The 18,247-nt window shown below is 39.0% G+C and overlaps 1 protein-coding gene across 14 annotated transcripts in view; it reads left to right on the top strand.

Annotated features, from left to right (window-relative positions):
• HDAC9 (histone deacetylase 9) overlaps positions 1-11,015 on the top strand; it is a 459,183-nt gene extending 448,168 nt beyond the window's left edge. For 13 of the 14 annotated variants that reach the window (XM_027738932.2, XM_027738931.2, XM_027738930.2 and 10 more), the window contains one exon: positions 4,486-5,884. In XM_027738932.2, coding sequence (XP_027594733.2) covers positions 4,486-4,525 — 40 coding nt within the window. In that variant the 3' untranslated portion in view covers positions 4,526-5,884. Of the gene's footprint in view, positions 1-4,485; positions 5,885-9,219 lie in introns of those variants that run through there. The other variant, XR_005566228.1, reaches the window with a different exon arrangement.
• The last annotated feature ends 7,232 nt before the right edge of the window (positions 11,016-18,247 follow it).

Here is an 18,247-nt window from a genome sequence, read left to right as displayed (position 1 = left end):
GTTTAATTATATTATATACTAGAGCAACTGGTTGAATCATGGGATACAGCTAGCCACCACTTAGGGACACTCGCTGTATTTGTATATCAACTCATAAAGCTTCACTTGGCATTTCATTATTTGGATATCTACCTCAGCTGTGCTGAGTAACCAGCACCTACCTGGCCATACCCCACAGGATCTGCTTCCCCAGGTCAACCTGCAGCCTTATCTTGCCCACCTTTCTCTCATCCTCCAGTGGTGGTTGCATAAGGAAGAGAACCAGGATGAAATTGTTGGAAGACTTTCTTTGCGCAGGGATGTCACTTGATCCCTCTCCTTAATTTCCTTCATAAACTTCTAATAAATTTGTAAGGCTTGCTATCTTTATAAGTGTTAAGACCTAACTCAAATTACTGTTACCTAAATGCCTATCACTACTTTCAATTTCCCCATAAAGGCTTACTGTATCTCCTGTGGTTTCCAAAAGGGGAACTGCATTTGTTGCCTTCTCTACCTCTTGCATGGATGCTGAGTTCAGCTTTAGAATATGCTCAAAAACTATTTCTTTAACAGCATCCTAATCACATTTCCCTGGAACTTAGCAGACAAATATCATCTGCTCTTAGAAATTTGGCAATGTTTGATATATCAGTTTGTTCTGGTGCTGATTCAGTTTAAGATAGTTCATCTGCAAATAATAAAATCTCCCTGACACTTCTCTAGTGAACCCAGATATAAATAGTTCATTTTGCTTTTGTGGTCTACCTTCCTTGATGCTCCTTTTATGCTTTGATCATTTCTTCTGATGTATTTTGAAAGATCTTTTTATTATTAGCTTTTATGCCTTTAACATGTTGCTCTTCAGACTCTCCTTTGTTCTGCTTCATTGAGGGTTTACATTTAACTTGCCAGTGCTTATATTTTATTTAATTTGCCTTATTTGGACATTACTTCCTCTTTTGAGAGTATACGTGTAGTTACTTTATTCTGCTCTTAAGCTAGGATAGTTTTTACTTTTAGTTCCTTTCTCTTTGATCCATACTAAGTCCAATTTTACTAGGATCTCATATATAATATCTTTATATGCTCCCCGAATCATCTCCATGGTATAGAAATGTACCTCTTTTTTCCCAGCTCTCTGCTACCAGAGGATCGCTTTTCAATTACAACGATCTTCCCGGAGACAGCTGAGTTAAATTAGGAACAGATTATGGCATAAAACAGCCATACCGTGCCAGAAAATCTATCTTTTGTTCAGCAGTTTCTGTGACTTGGAAACATACCTTGAATTTTTAGTTTTATGTGTGTGATGATGTAGCTAAGAGGAATCTCTGTAATTCTACTTTAAAAAATAGGGTAAGAGAAACATTTACTTTTTAGGATGATGTTCTGAGTTTATCTATATTCTTAAATATTAGCTTTTTAAATTGTGGATAATAAGTATTTTAAATAATATTCTCATAAATAACATTTATTGTCAATTGCCACAGAACAATATTTAAGATGTCACATGTTTTGCCAGATTTTATCCATATGGTAGGATTTTTGCCTCATCTATTTTTCTTGTTTTAAGGTTCAAACAGAGTCATTTTCTTTAGCATTAACGGCGAAGAGACTACTTCATTCTGCCATGGTCAGAATTGTACATATAGAGAGCTAAAGGTGAGCACTCTTCCCAGCCCATCAAAACCAAGAGAGCTCAGCTCCTAGGAACTTGCAGTTTAAATGAGCCACAGTGAAGCCTTAGAGAAAAATCACACTTGTGATTCTACAATCAGTACAGTCTCAACTGTTGTATTTCTGAATCTGCTGACCACATGGAATTAGTTCAGATCAGACCTGAACTCACAGCTGCGTCTCGAGGAACCAGTCAGAGCATACAATACAGGATAGGGGGGTTTGCCTATTTTATGTTTTTATGCCAACTTCCTGTCAGCTACAGAAGACTGACTGAACTGATGTAACTAACAGTGACAAAGCTGAAGTAACATAAATTTGGCCTGTCAGAGTCTGCCCCCTTGATTTTTCTTTTGAGAACTTTTGATTTTGGCAGAATGGGTATATATTGATTCACTGCTCAGTGCTATGGGACTTAGAGTGTTTTTCTTTATATACTGAAGGCCCTGAAACTGTACTGGCTCTCACATAAAACTCTGTCCTAAGCCGTTATCTCATAAAAATACATGTTTTTAATGATAAGCCGTTGGATAGATCAATGACTTCTCTGACACGAATAAAGTGAAGTTAAAGCATATACATAAGTCTTCAAAAGGAGAATGAAGAAGGCTGTGAGAGTACCCACGCTGAGAGACAACAGCTGGATTGCCAGGGCACTCTAACCTCCTCTCCTTTTCCAAAAAGGACCTTGCATCTGCCACTTGCTTATAAAAATTTTTATTGGTGCTTTCACTCTGGTTGATGCAGAATATTGGCCTATTGTTGGAATATATTGGAATATAGCACTGGATGTCTGAGTGCTTCCTGGCACTCAGAAGCACCCTTGTCAGTGAAAAATTTCCCAAGAATAAAGCCCTGAATAAGATCCTCTCAGCTCTACTATGGTCAAGAGAATGTCAGTCCCAGAAGCCAAGTACATGTGAACAGACTGTTGTATGTACTGATTCCCTAAGTTCTTATAAATAGACCAAACTCCCATTCCCACTTCTAGAGGCTTCCCAGAGCTTCACTCCTTCCTGCTCTGCCAGTCTCCAATTGAAGTCTATTAACAACTATTGCTTCTCGTTCGCTTACTCACAGCAGAACCTAAAAACTGAGCTGTCACCTGCTTCCAAATTATCCTCTTTCCTGACAGACCCATAAGGTTCTGGATGTTTAACAAGGGCTTATTGCACTTCTGTGTTATGCCAGGGGAGGTTCAGGTTTCCCAAAAGTGGCTGGAGAAAGTGGAGTGTATGGTCAGCACAACAGCAACATACACTATCTGTATGAATTCTCCACATGGTGTGTGATGCTTTATCACACCTGAGGACCTCAGCAGCAGGCTGGGCTCCATCCCACCCTGGCTGCCACTGTGTGGTCTGTGCTGTAAGACAGCACAATGCAAGAGGGTAAAAAGAGAGAATGCAAGAGGGCTTCACCTCACCTCTCAGGAATGAGGGAACTGCAGTGGTTACTGTACATAGGAAACATTCTCCACCGCGTGGTGAGGAACAAAACATTTGAGATTTATAGATCAATAATCTTTTAGGTTCAATACCCTTTGGGAAGTGATTAGTCTGAAAAACATCTTCTTTTTCATATATCATTCACCTGGCATATTTTTCAACATGCTAGCTGTGATCATTCCAAATCATAAAGGAATAAGCTGTATAAAATCATTTAAAGACATAGTGCAGATTTTTTTTCATTGGGAAAGATGTTAATAAATTCCAGATTCATTTAAAATTCTCTGCTCTCCTTGCTGAATAAACTATCAAAGCCCAAGCAAGCCCCCATTAATTACTTTTCTTTTCCATGGGATCTCATGTGTTTGTGCTTTCTGAGGGATTTTTTACTGAAGTCAGGTATTATACTGGCTTACAAGATTATCTGGTAAACACCCCATTTATTAATTTATGTTTACTTTTTGTTCTCCCCTCATTTCATAATTACTTAAAGTTATTATTTTAAAGGAGTTCTTAAACTCATGTATCATATGGTATTCTGACAGACTGATGTGAAAAATGGTTTCTGTCCAAATTCTTTGCCCTTCAATAGTGAGGTCTTGCTGTGATCTCAAAAGCTTTTCATTTTATAATTGCCATGATATTCCTCAGGTGCAGTAGTTTGTCAGATACAAGGAATTACAAGACTTTAGACCAGTTTATCATATGCGTCCTCATTATTTTCTTATTGATTGTCTTAGAGAGCTCATCCTGCCCAAGCTGAATATTTCCCAGAAGTTTTCAAGTAAAAGATACATATGTAGTCTGATTTTATATTATAATAGATACCTTCTCTATGGTAGCTATCTGCTGATCAGGTTCAGAATTTAGTCTAAAAAGTTGCGGGCAGGCAGGCAATGCGTTTATGAAAGAACAAAATCAAAAATTAGGAGACTGGAGAAGAACCTCAGAGGAAACACTGCTCACTTACTTGGTTACTAGTGAGCTATTTTGCTTTAATGGTATGGGCCCACTTGAAAAAATAAATGCATGTATTTTTAGTTGCAAAAGCTTGTAAAATAAAGTATCACAGCTTTTTTTCGTGAAAGTATTTGATTCTATTGACACAAAGCATGTACGTTTCTGGACAAAAAGTTATAAAATATTCTGACATATTTTAATATAAACAGGAACATTTTTGGTGATTGCTTGAATCTAAAATGTTTTTCCACTTGACATTTGTTTATACTTCCTAGGAAAGAAACTCTATTTATGGATAAGTGAATAACACAAATAAACATCTGAGAGAGCTGAAAAATCAGCTTTGATTATGCATGAAAATCTACAATGTCATTGTGTACTCTTGTGCTGTATTCTGATTGCCTGTTTATTTTTACAGAGCTGCTGGTGAGCCCATGGAAGAAGAGCCAGCCTTGTGAAGTGCCAAGTCCTCCCTGATATTTCCTGTGGGTGACATCATTGTGTATCCCCCAAAGCACCCTCAGACATGTCTTGTCTGCTTCTTGGGTGGCACAGATCAGATGGAACATAAACACTGGGCACAACACTCTGAATAGCAGCTTCACTTGTTCTTTGGATGGACTTGAAAGAGCCCAAAAGATTCCTTAAATGTAACTGCTACAATTCTAGAGTTACAGAAAAATGGGCTTGAGAGAAAGAGCCTAGAGCATGCTTTTTATATGCTGTTTGACCCACTCACCAACAGAAATTGTGAAATAGAGTATTGCAAAATTCTACATGATAGATCATAGATATGAGAATTGCAACAGCCAGCAACATACTCTGTGAACTCCATGAATCACTTTCTGACACTTTTTACTGGGTAATTTTTTTTCATACTGTGTTAAATTGTTAATAGAATTTGTTTTCTTTGCTCTGTTTCATGAAGAAAAATCTCCACCCTTATTTTACGTGCCAATTTTTAATCTCCTCTAATGAATTCTTAGCTGAATAAGTGAAAAGTGTTTAAATTATGACGAGGGATTTTAGATAAAGGGAAAGGACTTTTTCTTGTACTATAAGTCCCCCGAAGTAGTGTGCTTGGTGGTGCTTTATTTTTTCTTCCCTTTTCCTGGTCATCCCTCCCCATTTCATGTAATCTTTTCTATCATAAAAACACATCCACGAATCTCTAAAACAAGCGATCTTCTGCCTTTAAAAAAAAAGTGCTGTACCCTCTGTAGTTGACAGTAGCGCTCACCATATGTGCAGCAGAGATCAAGTGTGGATAGTTTTTCAAATGTGTTTTTAGTTTGTTCTGAAATGTTTCTGCGTCCTGACTCCAAAGCAACGATCTTCAGTAACTGCGTGCAGCTCATTTGAAGCTCAGGTGTTTCTGTGGAGGTTGTGTGGGGTGTTTTTTACAGGTCGTGACGTGAATATGAACTGATTCTTTTATGTAGTCCTGCACCAAGAGACTGATGTTGCTTAAGAAGCTTCAAAGGGTTTAGGCTTTATTTTAGATCCCCAAAGTGCAGCAAGATCTCCCTGCAATGTGACTTCAGCTGTTTAATTCCATGTTTGAGAACGTTGCATAGAGTTGTGCCTTTAGCTGATAATGAACGCTTAAACTGTTACACGTGTTGCCTTACCGTCAGAGAAAGAGATAGGGCATGTATGTAAGAGTACTTCAAATGAACAAAACTCTGCTACAGTAACTTTTATTTTGTTTACAACTTTCTCACTTAATGAACCCCAGGAGATACTGTGAAGTATTCAGCTTGCAGTATTTGATAGTTTGCTCAGCTTTTGAAAGAAAGTGATGTTCATTTTTTATATATTTTCCAAATTCAAAAAAAAAAAAAAAAAATTAAAGCCATAAGTGAAGACTGTCATGCTTTTTATTCTGAAATCTGAAAGGAACCTTAATTAAAACAAGATTTTGGGGAAGGCCATGATATGAAAGATATGGAACAATATGGTTTCAGTTATAGGCAGACTCAAACCTGTAAATCAAAGATGAAAGATTTCACTCAAATAGAATTATATAATTCTCTTTTGTTATGCAGTCAGACTATATCTTTCATGCATTTGGGTTTGTTTACTATTAGCATTTTAGTTTTAAAGACTTTTATTACTTATACCAAAGCTCTCCACTACAAGTTAGAAATCTGAGGCATGCTTTGAAAAGGAAAATCTAAAAAAAAAAAAGAATGTCATTTCCTATAATGAGAAGTAAACTTTTATTCTGAAAGGTTTACTCTAAAATGTATGTATGCCCCTTAGAAAGGGAAATAAAATTCTGACCCTCAAAAAGTGAAATAAAATTCTCCCCCCCCCCATTTACAAGCCAAAACCATGCTTGTTTTAGTAATGCAACGAGTCCCAGCAGGCTAAATTAACTCCTGGTGTAAGCCACCTTGCCTGATTTCGGGCTGTTCTGATGGGGTTGTTCACATGACTAAGGCAGTGAGGAGTTCATCCTGCATTTTCAGCAGACTCGTGATGGCAATCTTACTTGCCATTTTCTGCAGTTTTGTTGTGATCATCAAAGAAATTTCCCTTCAAGAAAACCAAGGACTATAGCTGATGAGATGGGTAACTTGTAGAGCTTTTCCCATTTTGAAATAATGGCTGCAAAGTTTTAATTGAGTGCATAATAACATCGTTTAAAAATTAATTAAAATGCAAAATCTGATTGTGTGTTAGCTTGCATGAAACTGAATATGAATTGCAACCTGAAATGGGAGTTACAAGCTTTTCCAATCAAAGGCTATATTCTGGGGTGCAAATCAACTAAAGCTGTCCTTTGTAGCTGGAAATGCTTTTAAAATGCCAAAATAATTTGAATTAAACCACATTACAAAGTCACAGTTATACATTCATACAGATGTAGTCTAAAACAGACATCTAGACATACTATTGGTTGAAGTTAGGATCGTTTGGATAAGCAAATGTGCAAATAAACTGCACACAGATTGTGTCCAGAGCTCTGTTCTCGCTAAAGTCAATAGCAAAATCCTCTTTGATTTCAATGGGAGATGATCAGGCTGTGCTTTTTTTTTTTTTTTTTTTTTTTTTGTCCTTTAAGTCCAGAACACCATTACTTTTTGATTATGTCATTACAAGGCACCATACAGCCCTGTGGGAAATGATTGAGGCTTATGGTGAATATCAACACTTCCTTCAAAGCAGACCTGGACTTTCTGAGAGGGCAGTTTCACTTGCTGCTGTTTTCTTCTCACAGTATTTTTTATTACCATCAATAGCTCCCCATGGATTAGAGTTAAAATATCTTCCAGCAATTTTAGTCATGCTTCCAGGGAAATATTCACATAGACATTCTTAAAAATGCCCAGTTTTAACTGGATTCAACAACAAATTGCAAGCATTTCAGAAAGATGCATGAATTGCGTGTTTCAAATGTCCAGATTCAGAGGCTAAGGAACTGTTTTTGAGGAGACATCAGTGTCTCATGTCTCCCATGGACGTCTCCCTTAGGCTAGAGGGATTGACACCTCTGAAAATTCATTCCCAGATATTTCATGCTGGCTGCCAAAATATCTACATTTGAGCTTAGATTACATCTAAAAGTGAGCTAAAATGCATAAACAAGATGGGAAAAAAGTTGGTTTCTGTGTGTGATTCCATGGAGAAGGTGAAGCTGAGGAGGTGGCAGAGAGCATTTGGAGCCAGGGTGACCCTGTGTCTGGTGATGGTGGTACAAGGGCTGCAGGCAGGCAGAGGGACATCCCAGAGTACCCCCACCCCAGGCTCACAGGGGAAGCATGCAGTCATTTGCACTCTGCCCCGAATCAAGATGTCCCTAAGTCACCAACTACCAGAATGAGAGATGCCTCAGCAGCAAGTACCACTAACATGCTTGCTCCAGTTCACATTCTTCTCCAGTGTTTGGGACTAAATATTAAGATGAATGTGGCTTTTCTTGTATTGTTATGCTTTTCTTGTACTTTTAGGTCATTAAATACTTTTCTTGTATTCTTGGGTCCTTCAGTGCATAGTAGAAACTGAAAACTAAAAGAGATATGACTCAGGATGTGAAGAAAAGAATTAATTTTATCCAGCTTAATGCTCTTACCTGGGCTGGAGTGAGAACAATCATGAACAGCAAATCTGAGAACTGCTGTAACCTGAGTGTCTTGCACTTCATTTTTGGATTCTGTGTGCAGGAATTCTGTATGTGCTCATTTGGCTTTAATATAATCTGCAGCAATGAAGTGCTTGATTATATGATCCCTTTTCAGGCAACATTCCTAGTGAATAATCAAAGTTCATGGGAATTTTGCCAGTGTAAAGATAACAGAATTATTCCCTTTTTTAATCATGTACCTTCCTAATTTTACTTTCAGTAAAGATAAAGCAATTAATTCCAAGCAAGTGAATCTGAGAAAAGTAAAATCATTAAGCTATCTTAAATAAATATAATAAAAGAAAAAGAAAATGTTATGCAAACAAAGATGGCTATTCCTTTACTTTGCAAAAAAGTCAACAGCATGCTGCCAGCTGAATGTAAGTAGCAAAATTAATCCCTCTCTAGAGTATGTGGTATTTTAGTTGGTGTCTTATCTCAGTGCAGCCTCTCTAAAAAGCTGAGAGTCATAACCGGAGATGAAATATTAGAAAGGTTATGCTGCAGCCAACACCAGAGGTCCTGTAGAGAACAAGAATGTAGAGACTGACTAATTTTTGTAGACAGACAGCAGGACACTTTCGGGGCAATGTGTCTGGGACGAAGAATTAGAGGGAACTTTTCCAAAGGCACTGATGGCTGTGAGACAACTAACTCCTATTAGCTTGCAGGAGCAAGGAGGTGCTCTGCAAGCGTTTATTCTTTGGGAAATGCCCCCTTGTCCCACAGGCATGCCCACACTCATGCAGACATGAAGCTTGCTGTACTATTTCCTGTCCAAAGTAGCAGCAGCAGCAGCAGCAGCAGCAGCCAGGTGTGCTGCCCTGCGTGTATACTCTGCATTTGCCCGAGAAGTTATCGACCTCCAGCAGACACTTCATAAGGTGACTGATAGGGGAAATTATTTTTTTTCTCGATAGTGGCCTTTCCAGAAGCATATCAGTGCATGGTTGTTTAATTTTTAAAGGTCACAATAGAGCTTTGTGAACCATTGTACTTTTTTTTTTCTTTTTTTTTTTACAGACTCCGTATGGAAGTAAAACAGAATATGTACCTGGGGAGGGGGGATGTAGTGTGTGGAACCTGCCAGGAAAGAATTTCTCTTAAATCAAGCTTCTGCTACCTGCTTTTCATCCTGGATTTGAAGGAGTTTGTGTTCTAAATTGTCATTCAAGATTTTTCTTTGTCATGTCACTTGCTTCGTTTTTGTACCTATAATTGAATCCCCTTTTGTAGCACACAGAAAACCACACAAAAAAAGTCTGTCTTTTGTGACAGATGCCCCTGCCCTTGGTGTGGGAATGAGAGTAGCTTATCTTTGTCACTTCTAGCAGCAATTAAATGCTTTTGTGACAGATCCAAACTGGAGTAGTATTTTAAAAGTACAATTTAGCTAGCTGTCTGCTGACTGTTAAAAAAAAAAGAAATTGTGAAACTTACATTCCTCTCAAGCCTCAAAAGGGACCCATTTTGATTTTAACAATGTAATATTTTCACTTGATCCAAAAGAGTTTTGTCCCATGACATCTTGTTGCTAGCTCAGTTTTAATCCCTAGTAAGTAACACCAGAGAGGGTGAAGACCAAAAAGGATGTTCCAGCAACAATCAATTATATGTCTTCTGCACAATCCTTCATCCTGCTCTGTGATTCAGCATATTAAAATAGATTATAGCAAAATATAAATTCTTCTGCACCATCGAAGATACTGCTGTTGGGATGTCAATTAGCACACTGTGAGTTGGGCTGTGATTTATAAGGGCCGTAATTTATATGGAAGCCATGCTTCTGTGTGGATGCGTGAAACCAGTGGCACTGGTGCTCTGCAGTGAGAGTGATTCTGTGCTGAGATCCCCACATATTACCCCCTTCCGATGGTATGCCTGCATGGCCAGAGGCACATTGGCAGTAACAGAGCCATAGGATGTCCTGGTTCAAAGAGCACTGAAATCCCTCCTCTAACAGGCTTTGGGTTATGTCTGGGAGGCAGCTAAAGAAGAAACCTGAACTTTGCAGTCAGCCACACGAAACTGTAAACAAAGCCCAAGTAACAGATCTAAGCTTGGCCACACGTACCTGTTTCTGATACGAAGTGCCAGTTCTGCTTCTAGAAAAGTCTGTCTGAAAGAACACTGACAGTAGTGGATCTATTCTATTGGCTTCACAAGAGTGTAGACGACATGTCTTATGGGAACAGTTCACATGTCTCTTGCTGCATAGTTTACTGCTATTTAAAATTTAATGATTGGCTTAATATTCTAATTTAGAATGCAGTAGGAAAGCATAAAGCAATACCTGGTGAACTCATAACTAAAGCTTTCAAAGCAAACTTACTGCCGTTGGTTTTTACAACACTGACTTTTTGGTCTAGGGATGCACAGCTGAAGTGTCTATTTTTTTCCTTGGGAAATTGATGTTGCTATCTGTTTCTACAATAAAAAACAGTCCTTTTGCTCAGATCTCTAAAAGTTTATCTGTAATTTGTCTTTCCAGGCAGAGCAGATTCTAAGGATAAAGTATCAGTGGGACTGACCCAAAGGACAGCATTTTCAAAGGTCAATAGTAATATTTCCATAAGAGTAAAAGGAACCATTGTTATTATTCCTGATACGTTTTTGTATCTGAAAGCATCCAATGAGTAATGTTAAGTAATATTGTGCTCCAAAACTTTGTTGTTTATAGATATATGAGCTCTGGATTGGCGTGAAATAGTCTTCAACCAAGTTGTTAAAATCCTTTTTGTTTTGTGTTTTGTATAATTCTTTGGCTATAGTCTTGTCCTAGTGTTAATAAAAGCTATTTGAAGTAAGCTCTGTCAATACTCTAAGGGGTTTTTTTGCCTGTTTTTTTTTTTTTTAATCAGTGCTAAAAAGAAGTAGAGCTTTGAACATGCCACCCTGGTTGGATCATAGGATTCTGACTGTTAAAATATAAAGGGGGAAGCATGGTGAAGCTGGAGTGCATAAAAAAGGAACCACAAATGTTAATGTAAAAGTAATGTTACATACCAGGCTAAAACACACACAAAGCAGAGCCCCGGCTCTAACACCAAGCTCCTATTCTATAGTTCCTTTGGCTCATTGTCCTGAGGCGTTGCAGAACACATAATTCTCCTCCCAGTGAAGCAATTTAAATAGTACATGCACTGTTTTGAAAGCTGTAAGGCCCCTAATTTGTGGGAGGTGGGGAGTACCCAGCACGCTGCAGGAACACTCTGGACCACGGTATTGCGCCAGCCCTGCTGCTGTAAAACTGTTACCCTGATAGAACAGACCTGGTTTGAGAAAGGCACCCCACAAAAGCAGTGGAGTGAGGAAGAAGTGTGTTTACTGTGAGCACATTTTGATCACTTGCACATTGTCAAAAGTAGCTCACAGACTGAAATTGCTCCTGTGTGTGGAGCCTCATACACCTGAACTTTAAAACTGAGTGGGAAGGAGGGTAGCTGGGAAGTACAGGCACTTTGTTTGCACATGGAAACCCCTACCTCCTGGCACATATCCAGAGCTGCTCAAGAAGGGGATTAAAACCAGAATGAAGCAAACCAGCATTCTATAATTTCAGCTTTTCTTTTTTTTTTTTTTTTTCATTCTTCAGAATAACACATCTTTTTCTTTTCTGGGGAAAAGGACCCCAACTCGAGAAATACACAGCTCCATTCCATCAATAAAATACTGTTTGAAAATCTGAGCATGCAACATGTAATTTCCTTGGCATATTTCAAAGAAGTGCTATGCCCAGAGGATCTTAATCTATGCAGTCTATCTATCTACTTCTCTGCTTTGCTTGTTTCCTGTGATTCTATCGTGATAAATTGCAGAGCCCTGTGATAAATTGCATTCATCATGTCTTTCTGGCTGCCTCACCTGCTTTTTGTACATTAAACCCTCTCTCCTGGGTCTACTTCTAACATTCCAAGCTTGTGAGAGATTCCAGCTAGACACTGTTGCTGCTTTAAAATCAACCTGCCAGAATTGACCTTTCCTTTGAGATGTGGAGTGAGTTTTTGTAAACCTTCAGGCTAACAATGCTTCTAGGAATCTCCCGTAGGTGGGTAGGAGTGAATTCTTCCATATTCCCTCTCTGATGCTTTTTCACTTCTTCCCCTGGAGATCCTCCTCCCCAGGAAAAATCTTTCTTTTCATTGGCAGCTTTGAAAAGAGTAGCAAGAGTTGGATGGCTCTTTGTCAGAAAGGGTAAATAGTGAGATAGATCTGAATGAGCATGTGTTGAGCCACTTCTTTATTTCTGTCTCTTTCCCCAGCCAAATAAGAGGAGGATACTAAAATCATGGTTTCAGCATACTAGAGCTACCTTTGGTTGATTGGTTGTTGCTTTCTTGGTTTTAAAGAGAAAAGTTCAGTTTTTAGCTTTGCTATCACAGTGGCCCAGGTACAGTACTTCATTCATAAGGCCTTCTGGAGACTTGTAAAATAAGGTTTCACAATTCTTCTTATGTCCTTTTCTGGGTTTGATTATAAAATGGAGCAGGTTCAACAAAAACCCAAAATGAAGTTCTGTGCTTTACTAGAAGCTGAGTAAGAGCATGAGTCCAGGATTACAAAGTCCAGACTTTATAGTCTTAGCTTGTATACTGCTTCAGCCTGAACTTCTCTGATCACATATCGCTGAAAAATACCCAGCCTGTTATGACTGCCACATGAATAGATTATTAATAGATTATTAATAACTGAATTGAACATTCCTGATAAGATCCCAAATTACCTATTTTGTGGTATTTGACATACAGACAACATCATTTTACATTAACATCAGATGGTTACATCATTTGAATGCATTATTCTTTAACTGATCTAATTAAATATTAGTCTGTGATAACCTTATTGTTATCAAAATAAAATATCCATCAATAAATCAAGGTAAAAGCATACATTACAAATATTTATGTTCTCCCAAGTCAGTATAGGTTCATTTTCCATAATCACAGTACCTATCTTAGCTGGGACAGAAGCCCAGCCTAGCTGTGTGCAATTCTACCAGACTCTACACAGGAGCAAAGAGTATAAAGATAACTGGGGTAATTTGTAATATTTTCTTCTCAACTTCTCTTGCCTTTCATTGTCTAAATTCTGCTCTCCAACTTTGGCTATGTCACAGAATCACAGAATATGCCGAGTTGGAAGGGACCCACAAGGATCATGGAGTCCAACTCCTGGCCCTCCACAGGACCATCCCCAAGAGTCACAACATGTGCCTGAGAGCATTGTCCAAACATTTCTTGAACTCTGTCACACTTGGTGCTGTGACCACTTCCCTGGGGAACCTATTCCAGTGCCCAACCACCTTCCGGGTAAAGAACCTTCTTCTAATATCCAACCTAAACCTCCCCTGACACAACTTCAGGCCATTCCCTCCTGTTCTGTCATTGGTCACCGTACAGAAGAGATCAGCGCCTGCCTCCCCTCTCCCCCTCCCAAGGAAGTTGTAACCGCAGTAAGGTCTCCCCTCAGTCTCCTTTTCTCCAGGCTGAACAAACCAAGTGACCTCAGCTGCTCCTCATACGGCTTCCCCTCAACGCCCTTCACCGTCTTCGTTGCCCTCCTTTGGATGCTCTCTAATAGCTGAATATTTTTCTCCATATTTTAGGTATTTTGGGAACCTTATTGGAACATCTATAGTTAATCTGGAATAGAGTCAATAATTAATCTAATTAATTTGGTCTATAAGGAGGGAAAATTTTGGTGATTCCTTGTTCTAGCTACCAAAATAATAACTGATTCTTAGGAAACAAGACCAAAAATAATCCTGCAATTGATTTCTCTCATTCTCAACTGCCTCTCCTCGTCCCCTCAAAATCGTGGTATATAAATACATATTATGTTAGCTGAAATGCAAATGTGTATTGTCTGTCACTAGATCTGATATGTGGCAGTTCAGTCTCTGCCACCTTAGCCAGAAGGAACCAGTCCTGGCTCCTTCTGAGCCTGCAGTGGGTGTTTGGGTTTGTACTGAAAGTTGAGCACGTAGTTTAAGAACAGCTGCAATATCATCTGTAAACAGCAAAAAGAACATAAAAACTTCAAAAATTAATATGCTCCAGTTCTCCTTTAAAATGTCCAGGAAATTATTTCATTAGAAGCATCAGCACAATATAGTATTACCTTGCAATGAAATCTTTCCGTCTTCATTGAACTACCGTAGCTCGTGTTATCTCCTTTAAAGCCCGTATCTGACCTGGAGATGTACATCTAGAGAGATGTCAGGTAGTTCCACCTGAGTCGTCTTTGTAACATCAAAATTTGCATGTAGTCATGACAGCTGTCCTTTCCTCTGTTGTAGGTGTAAGTAACTCTTTCTTTGATTACTGCTTGATGGCACACTATGGAAGAGTGGTCCTTGTCAGAGACTCTTACACAGATCTTGCTGCTTCTTACTGTTGCTGAACATGTCTCCTACAGGGATTTAAGTGTTTTATTGATTGAGTTGATGAGGTCTACTGAGAATTGATTGTGGCTAGCAAGTATCTGCTGCACAGAACTTCTTTATTGTTTTTAAGTTAGGAGAAAAATATATCAGAAAAGTTATTGATGTTAATACTGAAGTGCTGACAAATGGTCAGTACTAGTGTACACCTTGTCTTTCTCTGTCTCTTCCATTTCAACAGAAATAGACTTACTTTGCATAGCAAAATGGCTCAAAGTGAATTACTTCTTGGGCACTTTTTAAAACTGAGTGGTTTGAAGAAATATTTTTCTTCCTGTGGCACTCAACACAAAAATCCAAGATCCTTGTAAACAGCCAGGGTTTCATTCTCACAACAGCCACAGAAGCAGGCCAGTTGCCTCTTTTCACAGATAGGATTAAAAGAGTTGTTTGATGATCCACACAGAGCTTGTAGATGATGGAAGAATCTCCAGAGCTACAGTCTTTATGCCAGCACCCAGACTGTCCATGTGACTATATTTCTTCCAGATGCCTTCACATTATAAAGTAAGTGTGACTTCAGATGCTGAATCTGCCTCTTCTAATTTTAGCTTATTGTTTTGAGCTTGCTTGTTCTCTGGCATGTGTATTACTTGCTGGAACATTGCTAAACAACAAAAACTTCTATTTATTTTTTCAAAGACTGTATGCACATATAGAGGAGACGTGGGACTTTTATGAATCATATCCTGTAGTTTCTTTGTGTTTTTTCTTTTCTTACTTGCTCCTTGTTTTTAAATAACCTTCACAAAAGAGAAAACTGTTTGGGTTGTGTAACAATCCACACACAGGAACTAGACATTTTCTTTACTCTGCTAGATGTGTTGGCTGTTGTGATTTGAATATAGATTGCAAGGAACACAAAAATGTCAATAAATACTGCACTTGTTTAAGGGTTAACAACTGAACCATTTTATATGAGGCTTCAGGGGATTTGGAAGGAAGTTATCTCAAGACTCTCACTTTTTATAAGCATAATGTTGTGGTTCTTATTACTGAGCAAAGAAACATCAGCCCTGTCCTTATGCTCTGTGTTAACCTTAGGGATTCAATGAATGAACAGGTCAGAACTGCCATAGGCTGCAAGCACCAGGCCCTCACAAATAAATGTAAAGCAAAGCCCTATACCACACTGCAAACTAAGTCAGAAATTTTGGAAAAACTGCTTCTTGGGGAACAGGTGATTTCTCAAATCTGCTTCTATTTTCTGCCTTCTTTGAATTCCTTTGAGGAGTGTTAATGACTTTTCAAGATAAATTCTGTTAGATCCTCCTATATACAATGGTTTAAGCATTTTCATGAATGGATGAGGGAAGTAGGGTGGTCAGAATAACTGCTGTTCACCTGTAAATTTGAAGTCCTTCTTTCTTTAAGACTCTCTTAGGAAGACTGAGGTGTTCAGCTCCACATACACGCTCTTAACTTGAGGCAACCAAGAAGATGAAGACAAGTATGCTCATATATCAAGCATAATGAGACTCCTGTGTGTGCTGTGCACCATGTACCCACAGATCCATGGTGATGGGACCTTCACAGTGTAGAGCAGTAGGACATGATTCAAAATGTCTGGGACATCCTTTATCCTCTTGCAAAATCAGAATAAGCTGCTGGAGAGAACCCTGTGAGAGCCCAGAGGAGATCTACGCTGAGCCTCACGCTGCAAATCTCAGAGGTGAGTGGGAAAGGATGAGAAAACTCCACAGTTGCACCTACAAATGAATCATGAACTGTGATATGAACACCAGTTAGTATCTGAGCAGCTCAGAGGAAAGTTTAAAATCAGATCACAGCAAAAAGAGTCTGCTGAGCTCCAACCTCATATGCCCATCTTTGGTTCAAACAGAATGAAGAAGCAAGGCATGATATCGGAGGAATTATCCCAAGTATGTAACACCTATTACCTCCTCACATTAAGCAAATTGTGTCTTTAAGAGAGGAATTTTCAGGACATTGTGAACTACATCTAGAAATTGAAAGGAAAATATACTCTAGGGAGAGACTACACTCTCTGCTGCATAATTCCATGATTGAATTCCCAAGTGACAGAACCTTTGCTAAGGGGGTGTGCTAGGTCTTACAAACATATCAGAGGAGAACAAACACATTGATCACATTGGAGCTCCAATTTCTTCTTCATACAGAAATAACTATATAAATTCTCCATAGCAGTGTGCTAATGCTGAGCTTCCTGGCAGCAGTCTGTAAGAGTTATTATACGTGGAGTCAGGCAATCCTGACTTGGCTCGGACCCTGTCAGGAGTGCTGGCAGCAGCACATCTGTTCACTTTGCAGACTTTTAGACCAAATTCAATGTGTATGTGAGGGACAGTAGACTGACTTACCAAGAAAGATGAGATTTGAAACACGTGCAGTGTGTTTACTGATGTTGTGATGTATTTCCTCCGGCTTCTACTTTTAATTGTGTCCATGCCTATAGTATCTATATCTAGCATCTATATCCCTGGTTCACAGCAGGAACAAACCAGTGTGAGGTCTGGACGGTACCTATATCACACAAAGTCAAGATCCTTTTTTACAGTAGATATAATGGTATTAAGTTGACTGGAGGCACAATCCTAAAAATGTAACTAATGATGATGATTGAGGAATGCTACCTGTATAAACAGTCAGGCTATTGTCAAAATAAGGGATCAGTATGCCCCTTTGATGGTGACGAGCTGCATAAAGTTTGTGATGAATATTTCTCTGCTCCTAGTTCTCCAGTCACAAAATGTGGTGATAGTTACCCTGTACCTGGAAATGCTGTGAAGCACAGAAGGACTCTATGAAGTTCCCTGAAGACAACAGGATAATACATTGAATTCTGTTGAAAAATATATATTTTTATAATCACAAGACTGTAATCTCTAAAATCCCGTATTATCTATTCTATAGACATTTATAAAGATCATGCTTTTAGACAATGTTTTACTTGGTTGCAGAACATCAGTGCTGGGTTCATGGGCCTAGCTCTTTCAATCCAGCGGACGGTGTCTGCTGACATTCCCAGGGCTGCTGCTGGGCTGCTTCCTAATGCTGTGAGCACTGATATTGCTTGGTCCCTGCTGGCTGCCAGTTCCTGGGCTCATCTGCTGCCCGAGCGCTGTTATGATCCTCAGGGGAGGTATTTTGGCAGGATATCACCTTGCTCATGCACCACCAAGGAAGGGCTTTTGTTTTGAGTCAGTTTCTCTCCCCTCTGAATCCATGGTTTGAGCATGCCACGATTTTCCTGGGAATTTTAGCCATGTTCATCCACAGTCTGCTTGGTTTGGTAGATGTGTCCATTCCGCACAGTTCCTCCCATTCTTGCAGAGAACCCTAGTCTCCAAAAAATTGAAAAGAACTGGACAGACTTCAGGAGACAGGAGAAACCATTTTTTCAAATGCTATTTTCATTCTTCTTCAGAAAAAATTGCTTTATCTTTTCTTTTTCAATCCCAAGAGTTTAAAACCTTGTGGAAGGGGGACAAAGGGAAATACTTGGTCTTTGGGGTTTTTTTTTGTTCTTATTGTTTTTTTCACTGGGTTTGGGAAACACGGCCATGTGGTTATTCCCAGGATGAATTATATTCCCCAGTACCCTGTCAGCTGCTGATTGTGTCCGAT

The sequence above is a fragment of the Pipra filicauda genome, unplaced genomic scaffold, assembly GCF_003945595.2.
Source record: "Pipra filicauda isolate LSUMZ 115617 unplaced genomic scaffold, ASM394559v2 scaffold66_size7647185_pilon, whole genome shotgun sequence".
Taxonomy (NCBI): domain Eukaryota; kingdom Metazoa; phylum Chordata; class Aves; order Passeriformes; family Pipridae; genus Pipra; species Pipra filicauda.
This window is presented reverse-complemented; position numbering and strand designations above follow the sequence as displayed.